General features: G+C 39.9%; 1 protein-coding gene across 1 annotated transcript; it reads left to right on the top strand.

Moving 5' to 3' along the window:
- Nucleotides 1-337: 337 nt before the first annotated feature.
- Nucleotides 338-26,835, top strand: TTPA (alpha tocopherol transfer protein). The gene is made up of 5 exons (XM_043483685.1): nucleotides 338-607; nucleotides 15,406-15,559; nucleotides 18,682-18,875; nucleotides 21,231-21,341; nucleotides 24,795-26,835. Exons 1-5 carry the CDS (start codon nucleotides 407-409, stop codon nucleotides 24,978-24,980), a joined length of 846 nt encoding a protein of 281 aa, XP_043339620.1. The 5' UTR covers nucleotides 338-406; the 3' UTR covers nucleotides 24,981-26,835.
- Nucleotides 26,836-27,437: the final 602 nt, after the last annotated feature.

The following is a 27,437-nucleotide window of genomic DNA, read 5'->3' as shown; positions in this document are numbered from 1 at the left end:
AAGGATGGAATAAAGGAGGGAAGGAGGGAGGAGGGAAGAAAGAAAAAGGAAAGGAAGGAAGGAAGAGAGGTAGATGGGGGAGAGGGAAAGAAGGAAGAAAATGGAAAAAATAAAGTTCTCTAGCTGACTAGTTTGAAAACATCGCCACCGATCACCATCAGCAGAGGCAAACACACTATGTTATCTTATAGAGGCTGAGCACCAGTGACTTCCTTTCTGGGAGGCCGGGGTTACAACCTGGGGCTTGTAGAGCCCGGAGCCCCGCAGGGTCCCACGTGGTTCGCTCTACGAGGCGGACGGGAGCACCCCTCCGGGCGGGGCGGGGCGAGCGGTCCGCGGAGGAGGGGCAGGAGGCCGGCGCGCGCTCTCCCGGGCGCCCCGGACCACAGCGGGAGCGGCGGCGGGCATGGCGGAGGCGCGGCCGGGGCTGGCGGGGCTGCAGCTCAGCGCGCTGCCCGACCACTCGCCGCTGCTGCAGCCCAGCCTGGCCGAGCTGCGGCGCCGGGCCCGGGCGGCCGGCGCTCCGCTGGCCCTGCGGCTGCTCAGCGACGCCTTCCTGCTGCGGTTCCTGCGCGCCCGGGACTTCGATCTGGACCTGGCCTGGCGGGTAAGGGGACCTTCCCTTACCAGCCCCACCCCGGTGTCGCGCCGCGAAGCCGAGGCTGGGCCGGTACCCCGGCCGATCCCTCGCCGGGACCCGTGCCAGGGGCGGGGGGTGTAACTTCGGCGGGGACGCGCCCTGGGCGCGCCCGGCGGTGGCAGCGGGTGTCCTGAGAAATCCCGCACTGGTCCTTCCAGTTTCTCCAGGGTCGTGGAAACAGGAAACCTCTAAAAAAGCTGGCGCCATCTGGGGTGAGGGCTTATTTGACCCCAAGCAGTGAAGTTCTGCCCTTGGATGAGTCTCCCGAACCTGTGAAGTTTTTCGGAAATGCCTTACTCTCCGCGGCAGAGCAGCAGAGATAAAAGATAATGACCTCTGAGATGTGGGAAGCCTAGATTTATTTCATCTCAGCAGATAACTCGACGTGTGCTGGGAGAAATGAAATTGCCAGGAAAACTGAAGATCTGAAGCCAACTTCTAGCAAAAGAGTATTGGTAATAGTAATACTCAAGTCAAGGCACTAAAGCGGTGCAGAGTATCTTCAGCGGAAGGGTCGGGATGAGGCTTCTCCTCTGTGTTTCCAGGTCTGATACACTGGGTTGAGAGAAGGGTGGTGGGAAGACAGAAATCAGAAAAAGGGGTGCGACCTTGAGATCTGTCACTTTGGACTCAGCATCCGCATCTGTTAAGTAACGGTGAAAAGGCTTCCAGCGATGGCTGGTTTCCAGGTCTGATCATTGACTGGTTTAACAGAACAGGACGTACCCAGCGCAATGGGCGCTCAGCAGTTGAACTTGATGAAGCCCTTTCTCCAAACTGCTCGCTCACCCACAGCGAGCTGGGAGGCAGAGAAGTGTTACAGTGCAGCGTCCCAGGGGTCTCAGTATGGGGATTTTTGCTGTTGATAACTAATTTTTAATTGAAAAAGTAATAAGTACAGATGCTTTTATTTTAATCCACACATAGTAAGCAATGCAAAGTAAGTTCCTAAAAGTGACTTTCTCTGAAGGACAAAATCCCTCACCCCAGACCTTAGTTTACAAACCATCTACCCAGTCGCATTTGCGTTTACCCACCTCTTACCTGTCCAGGTAGAATACAATCACACAAGCATATGTAGGCTTCCCAGGTGGCCCTAGTGGTAAAGAACCCGCCTGGCAATGCAGAAGACGAAAGAGACCTGGTTCGATCCCTGGGTCAGGAAGATCCTCTGGAAAAGGGAATGACTACCCACTCAGTATTCTTCTTGGAAAATCCCATGGACGGAGGGAGCAACCTAGTGAGCTACAGTCCATGTGGTCACAAAAAGTTGGACACAACGGAGTGACTAACACTTTTCAAACATATGTATGTGTTTTACATTTTGCCTTTTTAACCCACTTAAAAAGCAGAGACATTACTCTGCCAGCAAAGGTTTGTCTAGTCAAGGCTGGACTGGTTTTTTCAGTAGTCATGTATGGATGTGAGAGTTGGGCTGTAAAGAAAGCTGAGCAGTGAAGAATTGATGCTTTTGAACTGTGGTATTGGAGAAGACTCTTGAGAGTGCCTTGGACTGCAAGGAGATACAACCAGTCCATCCTAAAGGAAATCAGTCCTGAATATTCATTGGAAGGACTGATGTTGAAGCTGAAACTCCAATACTTTGGCCACCTGATGTGAAGAGCTGACTCATCTGAAAAGACCCTGATGCTGAGAAAGATTGAAGGTGGGAGGAGAAGGGGATAAGAGAGGATGAGATGGTTGGATGGCATCACTGACTCAATGGACATGAGTTTGAGTAAACTCCGGGAGTTGGTGATGGACAGGGAGTCCTGGCGTGCTGCAGTCCCTGGGATTGCAAAGAGTTGGACATGACTGAGCAACTGAACTGAACTGAATCTAACTTATCTTAGAGATCACCCTATTTCAACATGTGTATTATTCTTTTTGGGGCTGTGTACTATTTCATTGTCTCAATTTGTTCTATTAAAATGTATTAACCAGTCTCCTGTATTGGACATAGGATTTGTCGTCAGACATTGGCAGTGCTGTCATGCACATGCTGTTCACGTCTCCATTCAATGATTACTTTTTGAATTCCTACAATTTACTTGGCAGTTCACAAAAGATAGAAACCGAGACAAATGGGGCTTCTTCCATCACCAGCTGGGTATGATAGTATGTCTGTCATTGTATAAAAAATAGGAAAATCCTTACAAGATAAGTTCAAAACTTGAACAGTTGATGTGCTATGTGCATTCTCAATGTTGATGAATAAACCAGTTGTCCTCCAAAGTGTTTGCATTATTTTATCACTTCTATATTACATAGTGGTGTCTTTCCTCATGTTATCACCCACTGTGTCATCAAACTTTATGATCCATGTGTCAGCCTGCTAGGTGATGAACTGGTTCCCATTATTATTATAACATGCATTTGTTTAATTATAAATGAGGTTAATCGTCTTTCATATAGTTAACATTTTAAAATTCCTTTCTAATTAACTGCTTATTTTGCTATTTGTTTTCTTCCACTTTGCTTACATAAAATACAAAACATCTTATTCATAAAATATCTTCATGTATTAAAGAAAATAGGCCATTGTCCTAGTTTCCATCTTTTGACATTGTTAGTGCTATTTTCTTTCTGTGCAGAATTTTAAAGTTTTTATGTCATCAAATATATCGATTTCATTGTTCTGTGATTGCTTCTAGTTTCATAAGCTCTTGCGCAAAATTTTCTCTAGTAATTTATGGCTTTACTTTTTTCTGTTGTGGTTGTCGATCTACTGGGCTTTAGTTTGGCCTTAGGAATGAAATAGGAGCCTGCCTATTTCCTTTGTTTGTCAGATGGCTACCTAGGTGTCCTGATATTTACTCACCCGCTACTAAATATGAAGAAACAATCCCAGTTTCCATGAAAAGTACAGTTCAAATGGTACATTAAACATGTATAGTAACTAACAAAAGTGTATGGTTTACAGATTTCATTTTGGTTGCATTAAAAAACATAATTTTATTTATTTTTGGCTGTGCTGGGTCTTCGTTGCTGTGTGGGCTTTTCTCTAGCTTTGGGAAGTGGGGGCCCCTGTCCAGCTGCAGTGGGTGGGCTTCTCACTGCAATTGCTTCTCTTGCTCTGGAGCACGGGCTTCAGGGCACTCAGGCTTCGGTAGTTGCAGGACAAGGGCTCGGTAGTCTCAGCTCCCAGGCTGTGCAGCATAGGCTCGATGGTTGTGGCACATGGGCTTAGGAGCTCTGCAGCACGTGGAATCTTCCTGGACCAGGGATCAAACCCGTGTCTCCTGCACTGGCAGGTGGATTCCTTACCACTGAACCACCAGGGGAGCCCTCATTTTGGTTGCTTTTTAAAAGTAACATCTAAAGAGAAGATGAAATAAAATGATCTCCCACCTCTGTGTTATGTTTTCCCCATATTATTTATTTTCCTGAATTGTTTTCATTGCATCATGTCCTTGAGGAACTGGCTAACTGGACCTTGTCCAAATTGACTGGAAAGGAATCAAGTTTCTGTGAACTCTTTGCCCTATTTTTCTGCCAACTTGAAAGGAAAGAGGGTTAGAGTGTGAAACTATTTCTTCATTTTCCTCCACAGAAGCAGTTAATTCAATTCACATTGCTTTATTTAAAATATAAAAGCTGTATAGTTTTAGTGTTTGAAGAAAACAAGTTTTAATGAAGTTTCTCATTATTCTAGTTTTTGTATTTGAAGTTATAACAAATTAGTGATTATTTAGAATTCTAATAACTTCTAGAGTGCCAGTTACTTTAGTGAGTAGCATTTGTGTGGATTATCTCATTATTTTCCTATTTTATAAGAAACTGAGGCATAAAGGGTAAGTAACTTGTTCAGAATCACAGCTGTTGAGTGGGAGAGCAAGAATCTGAACTTGAGTTGAACTCAGGAGATCCTATACTCTGAAGTGCACTACACTTGCCCCATGTGTTTGAAACAACCAACTGTTAACCTCTGTCTGTCTTGTATATTCTTGTGAATTCTTGTCTTTCACAAGTGAGTATTCCTCTTTATATTTTTGTCCCATGTGATACGACTTTTTATTCTTTAATGATTTTTATAGTTTTCCCAAGACTTCAAAGTTTTCAGAATTCCATTGACTCTCCCTACTAATTTCCCACTAAATGCAGCTTCTTTCTTTTTAATTTAATTTTTTAAATATTAATTTATTTATTTTAATTGGAGGCTGACGGCTTTACAATACTGTAGTGGTTTTTGCCATACATTGACATGAATCACCCATGGGTGTACATGTGTTCCCCATCCTGAATCCCCTGCCAACTCCCTCCCCATCCCATCCCTCAGGGTCATCCCAGTGTACCAGCCCTGAGCACCCTGTCTCATGCGTTGAACCTGGACTGGCGATCTGTTTCACATATGATAATATACATGTTTCAGTGCTATTCTCTCAAATCATCCCACCCTCGCCTTCTCCCAAAGAGTCCAAAAGACTGTTCTTTACATCTGTGTCTCTTTTGCTGTCTCACATATAGGGTCATCGTTACCATCTTTCTAAATTCCATATATATGCATTAGTATACTGTATTGGTATTTTTCTTTCTGACTTACTTCCCTCTGTATAATAGGCTCCAGTTTCATCCACCTCATTAGAACTGATTCAAATGCATTCTTTTTAATGGCTGAGTAATATTCCATTGTGTATATGTACCACAGCTTTCTTATCCATTTGTCTGCCAATGGACATCTAGGTTGCTTCCATGGGCTATTGTAAACAGTGCTGCGATGAACATTGGGGTACATGTGTCTCTTTCAGTTCTGGTTTCCTCGTTGTGTATGCCCCACAGTGGGATTGCTGGGTCGTATGGGAGTTCTATTTCCAGTTTTTTAAGGAATCTCCACACCCTTCTCCATAGTGGCTGTACTAGTTTGCATTCCCAGCAATAGTGTAAGAGGGTTCCCTTTTCCCTACACCCTCCCCAGCATTTATTGTTTGTAGACTTTTTGATAGCAGTCATTCTGGCCGGCGTGAGATGGTACCTCATTGTGGTTTTGATTTGCATTTCTCTGATAATGAGTGATGTTGAGCATCTTTTCATGTGTTTGTTAGCCATCTGTATGTCTTCTTTGGAGGAATGTCTGTTTAGTTCTTTGGCCCATTTTTTTGATTGGGTCATTTATTTTTCTGGAATTGAGCTGCAGGAGCTGCTTGTATACTTTGGAGATTAATTCTTTGTCAGTTGCTTCTTTTGCTATTATTTTCTCCCATTCTGAAGGCTGTCTTTTCACCTTGCTTATAGTTTCCTTTGTTATGCAAAAGCTTTTAAGTTTCATTAGGTCCCGTTTGTTTATTTTTGCTTTTATTTCCAATATTCTGGGAGGTGGGTCATAGAGGATCCTGCTGTGATTTATGTCGGAGAGTGTTTTGCCTATGTTCTCCTCTAGGAGTTTTAACACTTCTGGTCTTACATTTAGATCTTTAATCCATTTTGAGTTTATTTTTGTGTATGGTGTTAGAAAGTGTTCTAGTTTCTTTCTTTTTACAAGTGGTTGACCAGTTTTCCCAGCACCACTTGTTAAAGAGATTGTCTTTTCCCCATTGTATAGTCGTGCCTCCTTTGTCAAAGGTAAGGTGTCCATAGGTGCGTGGATTTATCTCTGGGCTTTCTATTTTGTTCCATTGATCTATATTTCTGTCTTTGTGCCAGTACCATACTGTCTTGATGACTGTAGCTTTGTAGTGTAGTCTAAAGTCAGGCAAGTTGATTCCTCCAGTTCCATTCTTCTTTCTCAAGATTGCTTTGGCTAGTCGAGGTTTTTTTTTTTTGTATTTCCATACAAATTGTGAAATTACTTGTCCTAGTTCTCTAGAAAATACTGTTGGTAGCTTGATAGGGATTGCATTAACTCTAGTTTGCTTTGGGTAGTATACTTATTTTCACTATATTGATTCTTCCAATCCATGAACGTGGTATATTTCTCCATCTATTTGTGTCATCTTTGATTTCTTTGATCAGTGTTTTATAGTTTTCTATGTATAGGTCTTTTGTTTCTTCAGGTAGATTTATTCCTAAGTATTTTTTGTTGTTGTTGTTGCAATGGTGAATGGGATTGTTTCCTTAATTTCTCTTTCTGTTTTCTCATTGTTAGTGTATAGGAATGCAAGGGATTTCTGTGTGTTAGTTTTATATCCTGCAACTTTACTATATTCATTGATTAGCTCTAGTAATTTTCTGGTGGACTCTAGGGTTTTCTATTTAGAGGATCATGTCATCTGCAAACAGTGAAAGTTTTATTCTCCTTTTCCAATTTGGATTCCTTTTATTTATTTTTCTTCTCTGACTGCTGTGCCTAAAACTTCCAAAACTATGTTGAATAGTAGTGGTGAGAGTGGGCATTCTTCTCTTGTTCCTGACTTTTTGGGAAATGCTTTCAATTTTTCACCATTGAGGATAATGTTTGCTGTGGGTTTGTCATATATAGCTTTTATTATGTTGAGGTATGTGCCTTCTATTCCTGCTTTATGGAGGGTTTTTTAATCATAAATGGATGTTGAATTTTGTCAAAGGCTTTCTCTACATCTATTGAGATAATCATATGGTTTTTTTTGTTTTTTTTTTTTTCAATTTGTTAATGTGGTGTATCACATTGATTGATTTGTGGATATTAAAGAATCCTTGCATCCCTGGGATAAAGCTCACTTGGTCATGATATATGATCTTTTTAATATGTTGTTGGATTCTGTTTGCTAGAATTTTGTTAAGGATTTTTGCATCTATGTTCATCAGTGATATTGGCCTGTAGTTCTCTTTTTTTGTGGCATCTTTGGTTTTGGTATTAGGGTGGTGGTGGCTTCATAAAATGAGGTTGGCAGTTTACCTTCCTCTACAATTTTCTGGAAGGAGTTTGAGTAGGATAGGTATTAGCTCTTCTCTAAATTTTTGGTAGAATTCAGTTGTGAAGCTGTCTGGTGCTGGGCTTTTGTTTGCTGGAAGAGTTCTGATTACAGTTTTGATTTCTGTGCTTGTGATGGGTCTGTTAAGATTTTCTATTTCTTTCTGGTTCAGTTTTGGAAAGTTGTACTTTTCTAAGAATTTGTCCATTTCTCCCAAGTTGTCCATTTTATTGGCATATAATTGCTGATAGTAGTCTCTTATGATCCTTTGTATTTCAGGGTTGTCTGTTGTGATCTCCCCATTTTCATTTCTGATTTTGTTGATTTGATTCTTCTCCCTTTTTTTCTTGATGAGTCTGGCTGATGGTTTGTCTATTTTATTTGTCTTCTCAAAGAACCAGCTTTTGGCTTTGTTGATTTTTGCTATGGTCTCCTTTGTTTCTTTTTCATTTATTTCTGCCCTAACTTTTATGATTTCTTTCCTTCTACTAACTCTGGTGTTCTTCATTTCTTCCTTTTCTAATTGCTTTAGGTGTAGAGTTAGGTTATTTATTTGATTTTTTTTCTTGTTTCTTGAGGTAAGCTTGTATTGCTATGAACTGTCCCCTTAGCACTGCTTTTACTGAGTCCCATAGGTTTTGGGTTGTTGTGTTTTCATTTTAATTCATTTCTGTGCATATTTTGATTTCTTTTTCAATATCTTCTGTGATTTGTTGGTTATTCAGAAGCGTGTTGTTTAGCTTCCATATGCTTCTATTTTTAATAGCTTTTTTTCCCCTGTAGTTTACATCTAATCTTACTGCATTGTGATCAGAAAAGATGCTTGTAATGATTTCAATTTTTTTGAATTTACCAAGGCTAGATTTATGGCCCAGGATGTGATCTATCCTGGAGAAGTTTCCGTGTGCACTTGAGAAAAAGGTGAAATTGATTGTTTTAGGGTGAAATGTCCTATAGGTATCAATTAGGTCAAAATTGTCCATTGTATCATTTAAAGTTTGTGTTTCCTTGCTAATTTTCTGTTTAGTTGATCTATCCATAGGTGTGAATGGGGTCTTAAAGTCTCCCACTATTATTGTGTTACTGTTAATTTCCCCTTTCTTACTTGTTAGCATTTGCATTACATATTGTGGTGCTCCTATGTTGGGTGCATATATATTTATAATTGTTATATCTTCTTCTTGGATTGATCCTTTGATCATTATGTAGTGTCCTTCTTTGTCTCTTTCACAGCCTTTATTTCAAAGTCTATTTTAGATATCTGATATGAGTATTGCTACTCCTGCTTTCTTTTGGTCTCCATTTGTGAAATATCTTTTTCCAGCCCTTCAGTTTCAGTATGTATGTGTCCCTTGTTTTGAGGTGGGTCTCTTGTAGACAGCATATATAGGGGTCTTGTTTTTGTATCCATTCAGCCAGTCTTTGTCTTTTGGTTGGGGCATTCAACCAATCTACATTTAAGGTAATTATTGATAACTATGATCCCATTGCCATTCACTTTCCTGTTTTGGGTTCGAGTTTATAAACCTTTTCTGTGTTTCCTGTCTAGAGAAGATCCTTTAGCATTTGTTGAAGAGCTGGTTTGGTGGTGCTGAATTCTCTCAGCTTTTGCTTGTCTGTAAAGCTTTTCATTTCTCCTTCATATTTGAATGATATCCTTGCTAGGTACAGTAATCTGGGTTGTAGATTTTTCTCTTTCATCACTAAGTATGTCCTGCCATTCCCTTCTGGCCTGAAGAGTTTCTACTGAAAGCTATTATCCTTATGGGAATCCCCTTGTGTGTTATTTGTTGTTTTTCCCTTGCTGCTTTTAATATTTGTTCTTTGTGTTTGATCTTTGTTATTTTGATTAATATATGTCTTGGGGTGTTTTGCTTTGGGTTTATCCTGTTTGGGACTCTCTGGGTTTCTTGGACTTGGGTGACTATTTCCTTCCCCATTTTAGGGAAGTTTTCAACTGTTATCTCCTCAAGTATTTTCCCATGGCCTTTCTTTTTGTCTTCTTCTGTGACTCCTATGATTCAAATGTTGGGGCATTTGACATTGTCTCAGAGGTCTCTGAGGTTGTCCTCATTTCTTTTAATTCTTTTTTCTTTTTTCCTCTCTCTTTCATTTATTTCCACCTTTCTATCTTCCACCTTACTTATCCTATCTCTGCCTCAGTTATTCTACTGTTGGTTCCCTCCAAAGTGTTTTTGATCTCAGTTATTTCATTATTCACTATATATTGACTCTTTTATTTCTTCTAGGTCCTTGTTAAGCTGTTCTTGCATCCTCTTAATCCTTGTCTCCAGACTATTTATCTGTAACTCCATTTTATTTTCAAGATTTTGGATCATTTTTACTATCATTATTCTGAATTCTTTTTCAGGTAAGCTCCCTATCTCCCCCTCTTTTCTTTGGTTTGGTGGGCATTTATCATGTTCCTTTACCTGCTGAATATTTCTCTGCCTTTTCATCTTGTTTGGATTGCTGTGTTTGGGGTGGCCTTTCTGTATACTGGAAGTTTGTGGTTCCTCTTTATTGTGGAGGTTCCTTCCTGTGGATGGGGTTGGATGAATGGCTTGTCAAGGTTTCCTGGTTAGGGAATCTTGCGTCAGTGTTCTAGTGGGTGGAGCTGGATCTCTTCTCTCTGGAGTGCAATGAAGTGTCCAGTAGTGAGTTTTGAGGTGTCTTTGGGTTTGGTGTGACTTTGGGCAGCCTGTATATTAAAGCTCAGGGCTATGTTCCTGTGTTGCTGGAGAATTAGCATGATATGTCTTGCTCCGGAACTTGTTGGCTCTTGGGTAGAGCTTGGTTTCAGTGTAGGTATGGAGGCTTTTGGATGAGCTCTTGTCGATTAATATTCCCTGGAGTCAGGAGTTTTCTGGTGTTCTCAAGTTTTGGATTTAAGCCTCCTGCCTCTGGTTTTCAGTCTTATTCTTACAGTAGCCTCAAGACTTCTCCATCCATACCACACCAATGATAAAACATTTAGGTTAATGTAGAAAAGATTCTCCACAGTGAGGGACACCCAGAGAGGTTCACAGAGTTACATGGAGAAGAGAAGAGGGAGGAAGGAGATAGAGGTGACCAGGAGGAGAAGAGGGGGAATCAAAAGGGGAGAGAGCAGTCTAGCCAGTAATCAATTCCCTATGTGCTCTCCACAGCCTGGAACACCCAGAGAGGTTCACAGAGTCACACAGAGAAGAGAAGAGGGAGGAAGGAGATAGAGGTGACCAGGAGGAGAAGAGGGGGAGTCAAAAGGGGAGACACAGAGCTAGCCAGTAATCAGTTCCCTAACTGTTCTCCACAGCCCGGAATACCCAAAGAGATTCACAGAGTTGGGTAGAGAGGACAAGGGGGAGGGAGGAGATAGAGGTGACCTGGGGGAGAAAAAGGAGAGTCAAAAGGGAGAGTCAAAAGGGAGAGAGGGCAATCAAGCCAGTAATCACACTTCAAAGTAAAAATGGGTACTGAAGATTGGATTCTTAAAGGTACAAAATTGATAACAATTGCCAAAAAGCAAAAATTAAAAATCTAGAGTAGAGGTTAGACTCTCAAAAATACAATATTAAAAAAACAAAAAATCACAAAAATTGTAAAAAATATATATGAAATTTGCTTTAAAAATAGGGTCTTTTTTTTTTGCAAGGTAATAGTAGGTTATAAAAATGAAAATTAAAGGAGTAATAAAGGACTTAAAAAATTTTTTTAAATGATAATAGTAAAATATATCTAGGAATTTCTCTGGAGCTGTTGCTGGCAGTGTGGGGTCAGTTCAGTTTCAGATAGTTCCTTGTTCCAGCTTATACTTCTTCTTGAGGTCTATAGGTCCCTTCCAATGTAGTCTGTCCCAACTACAGGATTTTAGTCTGTCACACCTGTCACTTCCAAAGTGGTTCCCTCTGTTTATTTTGGCTTCTTCTGTTTGCAAGTCTCTTCAGTGTCTAATTTCTGCCCTGACACAAGGGAGTGAAGGTGGTCATTTGTTTAGGCTCACTTGTTCAGCCGTGCTGCGGGGAGGGAGGAGCATGGCAAACAAATATCACTGGCGTGTGTGGGGAGTGCTCACAGTGTCTGGGCCACACTGGATCTGCTCCCCTCACAGCGTGCGTGCTTTCCTGGTCTACACTGCTCAGGCTCCAGGTTGCTCTGCAGGGGAACTGTCCAAAGCGGCCCCTGGGTTGCGTGCACTTCCCAGGTCTAAGCCGCTCAGGTTCAGGTTCTCCAGTACTCCACAAAGGCGCAGAGTCCCTTGGGCCTGCGTTTTGTGCCCTTCCCAGGTCTGAGCAGCTCAGGTGACTAGGTGCTTGCCCAGCGCACACTCCCCAGGTGGGGCGGGGCATCTTATCACCTCCCCTGTCCCAGCCGCTCGGTTTCCTGGGTGAGCAGCGGGAGCGCCGTCTCAGGTGTACCTCTCACCTCTCAGGAGATGATCTCTGGCTGTGACCCTCCTGGCGGATGTCCACCGTCCAGGATCCCAAGAAGACTTGGTTAGCAATTGGGAGCCTGCTCACAGTTTGCTAGAGGATGCCGTCTCTGAGGCCGAGTTTGCCCCTTGCCTTCCGGCTCTGGCTGTCGCCCACCTGCCTCTCTGCCTTCCGGTGGGGATGGGCCCATATGCAGCTGGCTAGCTCTCCTCTGGTATTCACTCCATCCTTTGTTCTGTGAGTGAGCCCGGCAGTCTCTTAGGTTAGAGCTCTTTGCAGGAAACTTCTCTCTCTCTCTTTCTTTTCCTTTCTCTCTCTCTCTCTCTCTGGCTATCCCACAGTTTGGATTGCTATCTCAGTTAGCGCCCTCAGATTGTCCTCAGGGCATTCAGGCCAGGTCCTTACCCTAAGCAATGCTGCCCACGCCTCCCTGTCCAGCCCCCACTTGCCGGTGGCTGACGCGAGCGTCTGGGCTACTTCTCCGCTGAGAGTTGTGGTTGGGTGTGTAATCTGTGGGTTTGATTTATTTATTTTCTCCTCCCAGTTATGTTGCCCTCTGAGATTCCAAAACTCCCCACAGACCCGCCTGTGAGAGGGTTTCCTGGTGTTCGGAAACTTCTTCTCTTTCATGACTCCCTCCCCGGGACGAGTCTCTGTCCCTAACTCTTTTGTTTCTCTTTTTATCTTTTTTATTTTGTCCTACCTCCTTTCAAAGACAATGGGCTGCCTTTCTGGGTGCCTGGTGTCCTCTGCCAGCAGAAGTTGTTTTGTGGAATTTGCTCAGTGTTCAAATGATCTTTCAATGAATTTGTGGGGGAAAAAGTGGTCTCCTCTGCCATGTTAGGACTGCTCCCTAAATACAGCTTCTTTTGTAAAGTTTACCTGATCAGGAATCAGTTTCAGTCTCCACTCCGCTCCTGATAGTTACTGCCCTCCCATTAATGTGTAATTTCTTCAATCTTTAGTTTTCCTACCCACAAAATGGGGTAACCATAGTTACCTCTTAGAATGGTTATGAGCAAGAGTTGAAATGATGCTATTAAATCCTATAAAAGTGGCACAAAGATGGTTGTAATTTTATTTGAAAGTACATACTCTGTTATGAAGCATGGTTAAGATAAGCTGTAACTTTTTATACTTATTTATTGCTAATGGTGGTAAAAAAACAGGTGCCTTTTAGGAATGAATATTCACTTGCAGGCGGTTTTTTTTGTTGCTGTGGACTTTATGTGGTTTGTTGGATAATTGCTTAGTAGCAGTTTATGTCATTTTACATAATTTATTTATGTAAACTGGACCTTTGAATTTATCAGTGAAAAGGTAATAATCAAAGATCCAGGTGTAGAGCTGTCAGTTTACAAAAATTAAGTGTCAAAAGTATGAGGGTGATTTGTACATCTATTCCAACACATCTGGTTTAATCCTTTATTTATTTATTCTTTCACTCAATACATGTACCTATTTCCTGAGTGCCCAGCATTCTGCAGAGATCAGTGAGCCGAAGAACCCACTTCTCTTACTTAAAAGATCCCTTTTAATAAAGCTATCATTTCTTATTATTCCATGGGAAGATAAACATTTCTTTTTTAAAAAAAGTATTACTTTATTTTTGGCTTTGCCCATCTTTGTTGCTACATGCGGGCTTTCTCTAGTTGTGGTAGGTGAGGCCTGCTCTTCTTTGTGGGGCATGGGCTCCTCTTCGAGGTGCTCTCTCTTGTGGAGCACGGGCTCTAGGTGCACGGGCTTCAGTATTTGCAGCACGAGGGCTCAGTAGTTGTGGCTCTTGGGCTTAGTTGCTCCACGGCATGCAGAATCTTCCCAGACCAGGAATCGAACCTGTGTCCCCTGGATTGGCAGGTGGAATCCTATCCACTGCGCCACCAGCGAAATTCACATTGTTACTTCTTCATTGGAGCTCCTATGGTGCTTCTAGTGTTTTGCTTGAGTCAAAGTTTAAAGAACTATTTTTATGTCCAAGGGAAGTATCAAAAAAGTGATGAAGACTAAAGATGCTGTTAACACTTATTCCCGTGCCCACTAAGATAGGAAGAGGAAGAGAAATTCATCTTGTGCATAGAATGATTGTATTAGGATCTACAATGTGTCTTTTGTTCTTGCTGCATTTGGAAACTGCTTTTTAGGTCACCAATTATTTCTTTGTTGGCAACTTTACTGACTTTTTTCCTTTCTAACCTCTCTGTTGCATTTAACTCTTAGTAACATTAAGGCAAGTTTATTAAATACAAACATGACAGAGTGAAAGAAAGAAGAGAGGGAAATGGAGAGAAGCAGAGCAAAACAGATGCTGTTTCCCTCCCGTCTGTGCATCATGGCACCAGTTCTCCCGTGGTGCAACCAGATTCTCTTTTCCTCCATCCATTCCCAGCCATTGACATCCCCCAAGGCTTGGAATTTCACTCTTCAGTTGGTTTTTTAAACTTGTAGGTTCTCCTCCAGATCATTGCTACTTTGTGAATACAGTTATCATGTTTATTCCAATGACTCAAAAGTAAAATTTGTCCTTGCCTATGATCTGAACTTTGGCTCCACATTGCTAATAGATCTCTTTAAACTCAAAACAAATATATTGTCATTTTAGAAAAACTGAAAATCATGAAGAGATCTATTGAAATATAGTACATTTTAAATGTGTAATTTGAAGTAAGTATTCTCCACAATGGACATCCCAGGCGGCAGTAGTGGTAAAAACCCGCACACCCGCCCCACCCCCCCCACCCCGGCAACAATGCAAGAGACAGACGCAGCAGACTCTGGTTTGCTCCCTGGGTCAGGAAGATTCCCTGGAGGAGCAAATGGCAACCCACTCCAGTATTCTTGCCTAGGAAACCCCATGGATAGAAGAGCCTGGCAGGCTACAGTCCATGGGGTTGCAAAGAGTTGGGCATGACTGAAGTGACTTAGCACGCATGCATGTGGTGTCTGGATCCCAAAAAGCAAAAAGGAGGCTTCTTACCCTAGCACAGTGTCACTTCTGTCAAAGGGAGATGAGAGGCCAGCTCAGCTTCGAGAGGAAGGAATCAATGGACTCCACCACCTGGTAGAATTGGGACATATGTACACTGGATGGGGCGCATTTTAAAATATTTATTTATTTATTTTTGACTGGACAGTGCAGCTTGTGAGATTAGCTCCGTACCAGGGAACAAACCCCAGCCCCCTACACTGGAAGCATGGAGTCTTAACCAGTGGACCACCAGGAAAGTCCCCGAAGGAAGGCATTTTTGACAGCTGTCTTTGGGAGTCTCTTTACCATAGGAGACAAATAAAAATTCCTCTACTTTGAGTCTGTGACTAATTCCTATCACCCAAGATCTTGGATGAAGAGTGCATTTAGTTTTTGCAGCTAAATAGATACCTCAGGTTAAAATCCTGTCATAATAGATTTTGTGATCTAGAGATCTATTAGTTTGGCAAGGGCCCTACATGATGCCAAGACTTTCCCATCGCTCTTATAAAAGGTTTACCATGAATGCTACCTGTAAACAGTTTTTATTTTATTTTTTAGTTACTGAAAAACTACTTTAAGTGGAGAGCAGAATGTCCAGAAATAAGTGCAGATCTCCACCCTAGAAGCATCCTCGGGCTCCTGAAGGCGGGCTATGTCGGCGTCCTAAGAGCCCGAGACCCCACCGGCAGCAGAGTTCTGATTTACAGAATTGGTAAGTCACACACTTCTCTTCTGTTTTTCTTGACTGCCATATCAGAAGCTTCCATGAGTTAATATTTAAGAGTTTAGCTCTTTAACTTTTAACTTGGGTTTTGTTGTTGTTGCTTAGTCATTAGGTCATTGTGTCATTGAGCAGGGCTCTCTTGGTGGCTCAGTGGTAAAGAATCTGCCTGCTAATTCAGGAGACATGGTTTTGATCCCTGGTCTGGGAAGATTCTACATGCCTTGGAGCAACTAAGTCCATGTGCCACAACTACCGAATCTGTGCTCTTGGGCCCGGGAGATGCGACTACTGAGTCATGTGGTGTCCCAATTACTGAATCTCAAAGGCTCTAGAGTCTGAGCAGCCACCGTAGCGAGAAGCCCACAAACCACAGCTACAGAGCATCCCCCGCTCACCTCAACTGCAGAAAAGCCCGAGCAGCAACAAAGACTCAGCACGGCCAAATAAATAAATAAATAAAATTGTAAAAGCAGAGAGCAGTCCCATTGTGCCTTCCTAGGAATACCTCTGATGATTTCTTCTGTTTCTTTGTCTTCGTAATTTTCCATGCTATTACACATTACCCATTAACATCTAAATCTGTTAGGGTCAGCCAAAATTCCCTCCTCAATCCCATGAGACCCTTCAGCCTCCGACCCAGCCACCTCCCCACACTTCCCATTCTCAGCCACACTTTTTAAGTTAGTCACGTTCACTGTTCACATTTTCTCACAGCTCCTCTCAACATCCCCTGGACTGGTTTCACTCCCATCTTCCTGCTGAAGTGACCTTAGCAAATCATCAGTGATCATCTTTTCACAGCAAACCCCTTCCTCTCTGATACCACAGTCTCCTGTTTTCCTCCAACTTAACTGATTATTCTTAGTCTCCTTCGCTAGCACTACATATTCTATTTTAAATTCTGGAATTCTTTTAGACATTGGCCTCAGCCTCCTCTTTTTAGCTATGTATCTCTCTACTACAACAGAGAGAATTGTTAAGTCCACAATAATCACTGCCATAGGCCTATATATAACCACAAAAACCCTGAGATTTGTATCTTCAGCCCATCTCTCTTTGTTTCTCAAAGCTCCAGACAACCAGTTCCCTGTCTCAACTGTATCCTCCTGAACATTTCACCAGCACCATTTTAATGTGTTCAAAACTGCATATAATCTTTCCTTCCCCAAACACTTCTCTTCCAGTATATCTCAACAAATGGTACCACCATTCTACCCAATTGTCTAAGCCAGAAACTTTGATATTTTTAGAATTTTACCTTTCCTTTGTCATAAATCTTTTCCCTCCCTTCATCTTGTTAGGTATTGCATGAAACTTTTAATCTGAAGATTTGCATCCTTTTCCAGCTTTGGAAGAATTTTCCTTTCCCCTCTGTTGCCTGTTATCTGTGTTTTTGTCTTCCAGAACTCTGATGAGTTGGATTTTGAAACCTCTGAGTCTAGCTGCCTGTCTCTTACCTTTTTATTCATACATGTTGACTTCTGGCTCTCCTATGCTGAAACTGAGAGAATTCCTCAGCTCAATATTCCAGACCCTTATTCACTTGTTGGCTGTATGTTTTCTGACATTTGTCCTATCAACAGAGATTTGCTCGAATTGTCATCTTTTTATTTCCAAGATCTCAATTGATTCTTTTTCATAATAGCCTCTTCTTATAGTAACAGCCTAGGGCTTCCCTGGTGGATCTGACAGTAAAGAATCTGCCTGCATTGCAGGAGACCCAAGTTCGATCCCTGGATCAGGAAGATCCCTTGGAGGTGGGCATGGCAACCCACTCCAGTATTCTTGCCTGGAGAATCCCATGGACAGAGGAGCCTGGCGGGTTACAGTCCCCGGGGTCGCAGAGTTGGACATGACTGAGCGACTAACACATACACAATAATAGTCTACAGTATCTTTATTTTTCCTCACTGAAACTATTTTGTTTCCTTTAACGTTTCTTGCTTTATTAGCTGTCTCCTTCTATTGTAATGCCTTTGTCTATTGAGTTGCATCCTCTTTTCTTTTGTGTGTCAGTGTTTTAAAAAATGTTATAATTCGCAGTGGTTGCATATCTTTTTAAAAGATCACCTGCTTGCCTATCCATTACTGTCAGTTTTGCCCGCCACGGCCTCCCCCAGGACTAGTGGGGGAGGGGAGAGGACAAGAATTCAGCAGCTCCTTAGCACAGGTATTCCTTGTTTTTCCTGGGTGGCTACTCTAGTGCTTCTTGACTTGACTCTCCAAGACCACACTCACTGTTCTAGCCTGTGTGGACATGACCGCTACATGCTGCGGGGGTGTCAGAGAATCTACCTGCCTGTCTTATGCGTTTCCCTTAGCAACAACCTCTGTGGTTACCATAGGACCCTGGCTACTGTTGGTAATCCAGAGCTTTGCTTTTCCCATTTTCAATACCTTTGAACGTGGAGCATACCCAGAGGCATTCCTACCTTCAGCCACAGCTCTGTCCTGCATATTTTGTGCTATAGTTTCATCTGGCCATCAAATACAGCCTACATTCATTCTTTTATTTTCCCCATGCTCTTAGGAATCTGTTCTTTTTTTTATGTGGACAAGGAGACACATGTGTGATCCCTCGGTCAGGAAGAGCTCCTGGTGAAGGGAATGGCAACCCTCTCCAATATTCTTGCCTGGAGAATCCCATGGACAGAGGCACCTGGTGGACTATAGTCCATGGGGGTCACGAAAAAGTAGGACAGGACTAAGTGACTAACACTTTCACTTTTTTTTTAAAAAGTCTTTTTTGAATTTGTTACAATATGGTTTCTGTTTTATGTTTTGGTTTTTGGACCCCAAGGCATGTGGGATCTTAGCTCCCAGGGATCAAACCCTCCCCTGCTACACTGGAAGGCAAAGTCCTAACCACTGGACCACCAGAGAAGTTGAAAGAATCTGTTTCTTACTAAGGATTTGAGGGAGGGAGGCAAAAGCAGGCTCATGTTCTTGGACCACCAATTTGATCTGTTATTCTATTCATGATCTTCATATATGTATTAGTTCTATTGGTCTTTAAATCTAAAAAGAATCCATTTCCTTCTGTAAATCTTTCTGATTCTTTATTCTTTACACAGTGCTGAGATACGAGTTTTTACACTTTTTTTTTCCAGCACACTGGGACCCAAAAGTTTTCACAGCTTATGATGCATTTCGTGTGAGTCTCATCACGTCGGAGCTTATTGTCCAGGAGATAGAGACACAGCGGAATGGAATCAAGGCTGTCTTTGATTTGGAAGGCTGGCAGTTTGCTCATGCCTTTCAGATTACCCCCTCTGTAGCCAAGAGGATTGCTGCTGTTCTCACAGTAAGTGTGTGGTGTGTTCAGGATTGCTTTTGTTCCGTCGCTCAGTTGTGTCCGGCTCTTTGTGACCTCATGAACTGCAGCACACCAGGCCTTCCTGTCTTTCACTGTCTCCTGGAGTTTGCTCAAACTCATGTCCATTGAGTCAGTGAGCCATCCAACCATCTCATCCTCTGTCACCCCCTTCTCCTCCTGCCCTCAATCTTTCCCAGCATCAGGGTCTTTTCCAACGAGTCAGCTCTTCACATCAGGTGGCTAAAATGTTGGAGTTACTACTTCAGCATCGGTCCTTCCAATGAATATTCAGGGTTGATTTCCTTTAGGATTGACTGGTTTAATCTCCTTGCTGTCCAAGGTACTATCTTCAGGATAATACTTCCAAATATTATATATATAGTTGTGTGTTAAACAGAAGGGATAGTATATTTATTGGGCTTCCTTGGTACCTCAGCTGGTAAGGAATCCACCACCCTTGTTCGATTCCTGGGTCAGAAAGATCCCTGGAGAAGGGATAGGCTACCCACTCCAGTATTCTTGAGCTTCACTGGTGGCTCAGACAGTAATGCAGGGGACCTGGGTGTGATCCCTGGGTTGGTAAGTTCTCCTGAAGGAGGGCATGGCAATCCATTCTATTTATTGGGCTTCCCAGGTGATGCTAGTGGTAAAGACTCTTTCTGCCAATGTAGGAGACCCAAGAGACTCAGGTTTAATCCCTGCATCAAGATCCCCTGGAGTAGGAAGTGGTACCCCATTCCAGTATTCTTACCTGGGAAATCCCACGGACAGAGGAACCTGGTGAGCTATAGTCCATGGGGCCACAAAGAGTCAGACAAGACTGAGCGACTGAGCACAATCACACACACAAGCACATTTATTAGAAAATTAAATAAAATTTTGGAAGAGATACATAGAATTCAATAATGGTAAGAGGAAGTAAAGTTATTATTTCAAAAAGAAAGAATGTTGCAACAAACTGAAAATATGTTCAAAATTTCAAACCACAGAATTCATACATTTAAACAAGAATGTGATGACTTTATCTGTCATTAAAATTTTGTTCCTAAATTAAAAATTGACTCAAAAAATAATATTGATAACAATGATAATAAACAACAAAATGTCATATAGGTTTGGCTGGTATAGATTGAACAGTTCTTTCCAGAAAAAAATAAGTCTTAAAAATGACCATCATCTTTGACCTAGTAATCCTACTGTGGAAACCTAGCCAAGGAACAATCTTAAATATAGCAAAGACTTTGTATATAATAATAATAGTTTACTCTGTACTGGATACTTTGCTGAATGTTTTAAATGCATTACTGTTTAATGGCTACACCAAAGCTTATGACATATGACTATTTTTTTCCATTTTACAAATTATTTTACTATGTCAGAGAGGTGACATAGCAATGCCCAAACATACACATTTTGTCAGTAGTGAAACAAGGATTCCAATCCAGGACATCTGGATGTAAAAACTATAGTTATAAACACCATTCCTTTTGTACCTGAAGACCATTACTATAGCACTGATTTTTATAGAAGCAAATTAGAAACAGCTTATTTATCCAGAAATAGGAAAAGGGTTACTTAGACGATGATACAGCCATTTGATAGATTATAGCTTCAATATTTAAAACCCACTATGTTTACAAAAATTGTGTTATGTCAGTGAAACAAAACAGAGTGCAAATTATTTAGAGAGCATGATGTTTAAAATAAAATTATTCATAGAAAGAACCTGAAAGGAAAAGTGACAATTTGGTAACACATCTCTAAAAGCTGTGTGTTGGAAAAAAAAAAAGAAGAATTTTGCATAAAAGAACCTTGGCAGGAAAAAATTAACAACACATCTTTGGCTAGGGAAACTACTGATAAGGTTTTTCTTTCAATTCTTAACTTTTTAACCTTAGAAAAAAGCTGATATTACTTTGATGTGAAAGACTTATACCTATGTCAAAAATTTAAAAGTAAAATAAAAAAGTTTATATTTGTTTATTGTACTTTTCTTTTGAAGTAAACTTTTATGAAAGTTTTTTTTCCTCAAAATAAAAATTTGAAGGGTAAAGCTAAATATACAAACGACTCACTGATTTTTCAAAAGCACATTTATATGTGATTGGGGGAGACATTTTCTGTGTCTTATTTATGAAATATGCAGGTATTTCTTTAAATACTTTGCCTGGGGACAGCGAACTAGAAAGCAGGCTCTTGTGTTGATGGCATAATTTTGAAAATAAAATCACACTTTAGGTATTGCTGTACATTTAGCAAGTGTTCAAAGAAGGAGTTTGTTGATAGGATGACATATTGATATATGTTTTGTTATTAACAAGACATTTTCTTTATTTTCAAAAGGATTCCTTTCCATTAAAAGTTCGTGGTATCCATTTGATAAATGAGCCAATAATTTTCCATGCTGTCTTTTCCATGATTAAACCATTTCTGACTGAAAAAATTAAGGAACGGGTGAGTAAAACATCTTCAAATCACTATGCTTCTGTATGAAATGTTCCACTCCTTTTTAAATTTAAGAATAGCTCTCCTATTTCCACCCCTCTCCTGACACACACAGAGCATTATCCAAGTGTTTTGAATATTTATGTAACAACCCAACTACTTTTATAAATAAAATTTCTTTTTAATTTTGAAAAATCAAATACCTGACCTCCCATACATGGTTGGTGAGACTGCAAAATGATATATTCCCTATAGGGGGTAGTGTGGCCATAGCTATAAAAATTACAACCTTCACATTTCTGAGATTTTTTTCCAAAGATATACTCATGGGGCTTCCCTAGTGGCTCAGATGGTAAAGAATTCACAGGCGAATGCAAGAGACACTGGTTTGATACCTGGGTCAGGAAGATCCCCTGGAGGAGGGCAGGGCAACCCACTCCAGCAGTCTTGCCTTCGAAATCCCATGGACAAGAGGAGCCTGGTGGACTACAGTCCATGAGGTTGCAAAGACTCAGACACTGCTTAGCAACAAAACAACAACAACAAATACCCGCTCATAAACAAAATTACATATATGATTCGTTGTAGCAAAAGATTTTGAAACTATCAAGTGTTTATCATGAGGGAACTGGTTAAATAAGCTGTGATACACCTACACAATGGGACACTGTACGATTTGCAGGATGTATAGGGAAGTGAAATAAAAACATGCAGAATAGTGTTTATGTTATACTACCTTTTGTATAAAAAAGGGAAGACATCAGAATCTATAATTATATTTGCATAAAAGTTATCCTCAAAAAGGGTATACAACAACCAAATTGTTTACTCTGTATAGAACTAAAACGAGTTATGGATGGCGTAGATGAGGTTAGGGTTGGGAGCAAGACACCTCACCGTCTTTTATCTTGTTTTGATTTCTAGCCATGTGAATGTATTATCTATGTAAATAATAAATGTACTTATATTAGACATGTTAACTAAAAACCACAGTATCCAAAATATGTGACTTAATGTCATGTTAGTTAAAGCAAAGAGATTTGATGTTTTATTACCTACCTTGTGGAGTCTTATCTCAGGTAATATCACTTGGACTTTTTCAAGTGTTGACAATAGAATCTGAGTTCCCCAAAATGCAACCATTCTTCTGCATGAATCTTAAAGGACAATTTTTTTTTTTTTTTTTTTTTGGCCACGACACATGGCTTGCGGGATCTTAGTTCTCCAACAAGGGATCAAACCTGTGCCCTCTCCAGTGGAAGTTCAGAGTCCTAACCACTGGATCTCCAAAGAATTCCCTTAAAAGATAATTTTTAGAGCATAATATTTAGACAAACGTTGGCAACATCGAATGCAAGGACACAAATAGGTTTTAAAGGCTTTTATGATTTAAATCTCAAAAATTATTTAAATATAAGTACTGATAATGTGAGTAATAACAACATATTTGGAATTTTAGAAAGTATATTCTTTCAGATTCTGAAAATGTATTATCTTGCATCTTCTCAGAAAATTATGATCGTAGAGCTTCATTAGAGGTTTTCCAGTAGGTATTTCTGTCTGTCATTAAGAAGAACCACCCCTATTCTTTTATTTTCATAAAAGTCAATTTTTGTTCATTTTTTCCTCTCTTCAGTATAGTTTGATAATAGCTTATCATCTCTGTTGAACTCTGAAAGACATTAAAATTTCTATTTTGGGTTATATTTTGGATCACAAAACCCCCCAAATATAGCAATAAATTGAACCTAATAAACAGGAGAACATGAGCAAGAAAAGAAGAAAAATTTAAAATTGAGAAGTTAAGTGGAGCATTTCAGTGGAAGTTAATTGACATGAAGCAGATTTGCCAAAATGAGGAGGGTGAGGAAGCCCAAATCTTGCCACTCTCTTTAAATGTTTTGGCAGTACGCTATGGATGATCTTATTTCCTCTTTCTTGAAGAGATAGTAGAATTTTTGAATTAGCTGGTAATATTTTAAACACTTCTGAAAAAATCAAGAACTGGGACTGTGAGGTTCCTGAGTACAAGAAACTTGTTTCATTCATCTTTCAGTCTTTGTATCCTAGCACATGAAGTGAAAGTGGAAGTGTTATTTGTCAGTCGTGTCCTACTCTTTGCGACCCCCCGGACTGTAGCCCGCCGGGCTCCTCTGCCCATGAAATTCGCCAGGCAAGAACACTGGAGTGGAGAGCCATTCCCTTCTTGAGGGGAACTTCGCGATCCAGGGATCGAATCCAGGTCTCCCATATCACAGGCAGATTCTTTACCATCTGAGCCACCAGGGACGCCTCAACCCTAGCACATAGTAGGTGCTTATTAGAAGATTGAATTTACACATGAACCCTAGCAGATGAGTAATGGTTATTTATATATTTGTAACAAGAGGTGCTTTTAATCAAAGGTTCCAAGTCTTTAACTTCAGGACATTATATGATGAGTTTATATAGTTTAAAATGTTTGAAAATTTAAGTTCTCAACCATCATAATTTCTCTTAATTTTTTATTAGCCAAGACTATCTGTCAACTGTACCACATAAATCATTCCCCACATACCTAGTTGTGTGCTCAGATGTATGCTTTTATTTGATAAGAACTAATAAAAAGAAATATACTTTTATCATCTACAGAACTATTCCAGGATATTCCATCTTTTGCTAAGAATCACCAATACATCAGTAGGGAACAGAAGGTATAAAATAATTTCTAAAAATTGCTTATTATTTATTTTTTGGCTGTGCCGGGCCTTTGTGGCTGCACAGGCTTTTCTCTAGTTGTGGTGAGCAGGGGCTACTCTCTAGTTGTGGTGTGAGGGCTTCTCACTGCAGTGGCTTCTCTTGCTGCAGAACACGGGCTCTAGGGTGTGGGGGCTTCAGTAGCTGTGGCTCCTGGGCTCTGGAACACAGCTCAGTAGTTGTGGCACACAGGATTAGTTGCTCCTTGGCATATGGGATCCTCCTGGACCAGAGATCAAACCCGTGTCTCCTGCATTGACAGGTCGATTCTTTACCACTGAGCCACCAGGGAAACCCCCTGATAAGAACTAATAAAAAGAAGTACACTTTAATCATCTACAGAACCATTCCAGGATATTCGATCTCTTGCTGAGAATCACCAATACATTAATAGGAAATAAACTGTATGAAATGGTTTTATTTAGAGTTTTCAAAATCTACTTTTGAAAAGAAAAAGTATCTTTTTATAAATTCTGAATAGTTATTATAAGGATGCAAATATAAGAAAACAGTAAGATGCGCAGCTTCATCAGTAGCACAATCTAAACATAAGTAAAATTATTGGCTTCATAAGCAGAGGGACAAATGATGTACTATCTGTACATGTTCTGCTGTCTTAGATGTGATGAGAATACCTCATTTTATGATGTTGCGTTTCTGCTAGAAATGCCTCTGCTATACTGGGAGGCAGAGGGCATATCTTCTAAAACATTTTGTCTGTTTCAGATTCATATGCATGGGGACAACTACAAGCAAAGCTTACTCCAGTATTTCCCAGACATTCTTCCACTGGAATACGGTGGTGAAGAGTACTCCATGGAGGACATCTGTCAGGAGTGGACAAATTTTATAATGAAGTCAGAAAATTATCTCAGCAGCATTTCACAGACGGTTAAAGAAGAAGTTATTTAATGTGAAAGGTTTCCTGATTAAAAATTCATGACTGAGATCCTATCTGGTTATATGAATGAAAGAAAAGGAATCTTTAAATTAATGCTTTTCTGATTTTTTTTTTTTTTCTAATGGAAAAATCTTCTAACTTGAGCAACGTGGGTATTTAGGAAATTTCTTTTCTTTTTAAGTAGCTTTTCTTTACCTTAGAAGTAATTAAATGTTGGTATTCCTTAAAAGCATAGAAGAGATTCCTTTTTTGGCATTTGAAAGAAAGTTATCTCTGAAGTACCGTCACGTGTACTTTTGTGTTTCTCAAAAGTTTTATTTTAAAAAACCTTTCTGGTTACATAGGTTTAATTATAAATGAAAAAATAGTCCATTTAAGAGAAATATTTGCACAAATCAAATGACTACAAAAACCTATTCACACTCTTTTTGGGTGTGTGTCAGATTAGACTATAATTCAGATTGAACTCTGAATACAGTTTTACATAGTTATTTCCAAGGGCCAGCAAGGTAATTCACCTCAGGGAAATTCTATTTAGCATATTTGCACAATAGAAACTTTTGACTGAAGTCCATATGCAATAAACTATATGTGTTGCGTCAGGTCTCTATGAAATTATTCATGTTGATACAATTAATTCCATAGAAATTCAGAGATGGAATAATATTTGGTTGCCATATACATGGACTGTATTTTTAATTGCACAGTAACATGACTACACAAGGGGAAGGAAATGTTTACATTGTAAAATCACTGTCAGTTACATCTGGAACTTTGCAGACTATGCATGAAATAATTTGGGTTTTACTATATTATCAGAACATTCTAGCCAAATCCTACAATTCATATTTACTTAAAAAAATCAGTAGTTAAAATGTGCTGTTTGTACTGTACTGTTTGTACTGCTAATGCATATTTCATTTATTGAGAAAGATGTCAATATAACTTTCAATTTATGACAATTTTTACAGTATTTTATAATTTTTGAATTTTATTTTAAACCTAATGAAAGAACACAGGATACAAAATTTGTTAAACATTTTTTAGCTTAGTTGGGTTTCAACATTAATCATACAATATTAGCTTTGTGAAAGAATATATAAAGGCTGTTTTTCTTTATAAGAAAATTATTCTAATCAGATGAGTTGGTACTTATGATTCTTTGTACATACATCTGTAAAAAATCAAATGATTATGAATGTTCTTTAGAGAACGTCTTAATTGTGATTTAGCATTGGGAAGCTAACTGTACATTATAATTTTTATTTAAAAAACTAGATTATGCTTGTTTTCTAAAAAATGATAAAACATTCTTTATAAAATCATAAATTTAGAACTGTTTAATTAAAAATAACAGCAGAATAAAACCACTTAAAAAGTGTAAATAATAGCAACAAAAAAAGCTCTAGTTTACCCAAATTTTATTCTTACAAGGTTTACATCACAAAGTTCCACTTCATTCACATTTTGGGAACTTAAACCACTTTCTTCTGACTCTATAAAAGAGTGATTACTTTAGCACAATAGATAGTATTTTTAAATGTCTTTTAAATATTATTCATTGGTGATGTTATTAATAGTAAATAGAATTAAAGTAAGTCCAACAGAAGTACATTTCATGATAGGATTTTGAATTTTTTACGAAATGCAGCTATTCACTGAGGAACATTAAAAGAACAATGTAAAATTAACAGGCAGTTTTATAAGGTGGCAAGATAAATCACTATTGAATTGTCTCTATTACTTTACTGTAATTGCACCAGAAGTGCCTTTTAAAAGACTAACATGTGCTCATTGTTACTGAACTGCACGATAATGTATTTGTTCTAATACTGTTCAAAACAAAATAAAGATTTTTCACACAAACTATAGCTGTTGGTTTTCCATTTTTAAAGAAGAATACTAAGTATTCTTTTTCAAAAACTGCTTTTCCTTACAGAAAAGCTTAAGAAAAAAGTATCACCATCTAGTTGTCCTCTTTATACATTTCAATTGCAGACTGGTTTTCCCTGCTGCTCAGTTCAATACCACTTTCCCCAGTGTTGTTATGCTTAAAGGGACCACAGATTAATTTCATAAAATTAAGCCATGCATAATTTCAGAAGTTAAAACTTAAGTGAGAAAAGCCAGCGTATGTCACTTTATCAGATAATTTGATTTTGAAACTATCAGCCCAAATAGATTATCAATATGTTTCCCTTACAGAGATAACACAGAAGTCCTAGAGCAAGTAGTAGTTTTGCTACCCACCTAAATCAAGCCAGTAGCTCACAAAACTGGTCAAACATACAAACCTCAAACTAGTAAGGTGATGATGTCTGACACACTTCTTCCTGGTCTCATGTGTTGAGTTTTGCCCCACTTGGATGCTGTGGGAGAATGACGAATTACAGAGATGAAACTGGATATGATGGCAGAGAAGTGAAGACTGGCAGCAGACCAACCCCACCCCCACACTGTGGTCCTGG

This window comes from Cervus canadensis, chromosome 12 (genome assembly GCF_019320065.1).
Source record: "Cervus canadensis isolate Bull #8, Minnesota chromosome 12, ASM1932006v1, whole genome shotgun sequence".
Taxonomy (NCBI): domain Eukaryota; kingdom Metazoa; phylum Chordata; class Mammalia; order Artiodactyla; family Cervidae; genus Cervus; species Cervus canadensis.
Note: the sequence above shows the minus strand (reverse complement) of the source record. Positions and strands in the feature narration are given on the sequence as shown.

Excerpts from the sequence above, each read along its gene's own strand:
- TTPA (XM_043483685.1), top strand. The coding sequence starts at position 407 with ATGGCGGAGGCGCGGCCGGGGCTGGCGGGGCTGCAGCTCAGCGCGCTG. Across the intron at positions 608-15,405 it reads ATCTGGACCTGGCCTGGCGG|TTACTGAAAAACTACTTTAA; the intron begins GTAAGGGGACCT and ends TTTATTTTTTAG. Across the intron at positions 15,560-18,681 it reads AGTTCTGATTTACAGAATTG|CACACTGGGACCCAAAAGTT; the intron begins GTAAGTCACACA and ends TTTTTTTTCCAG.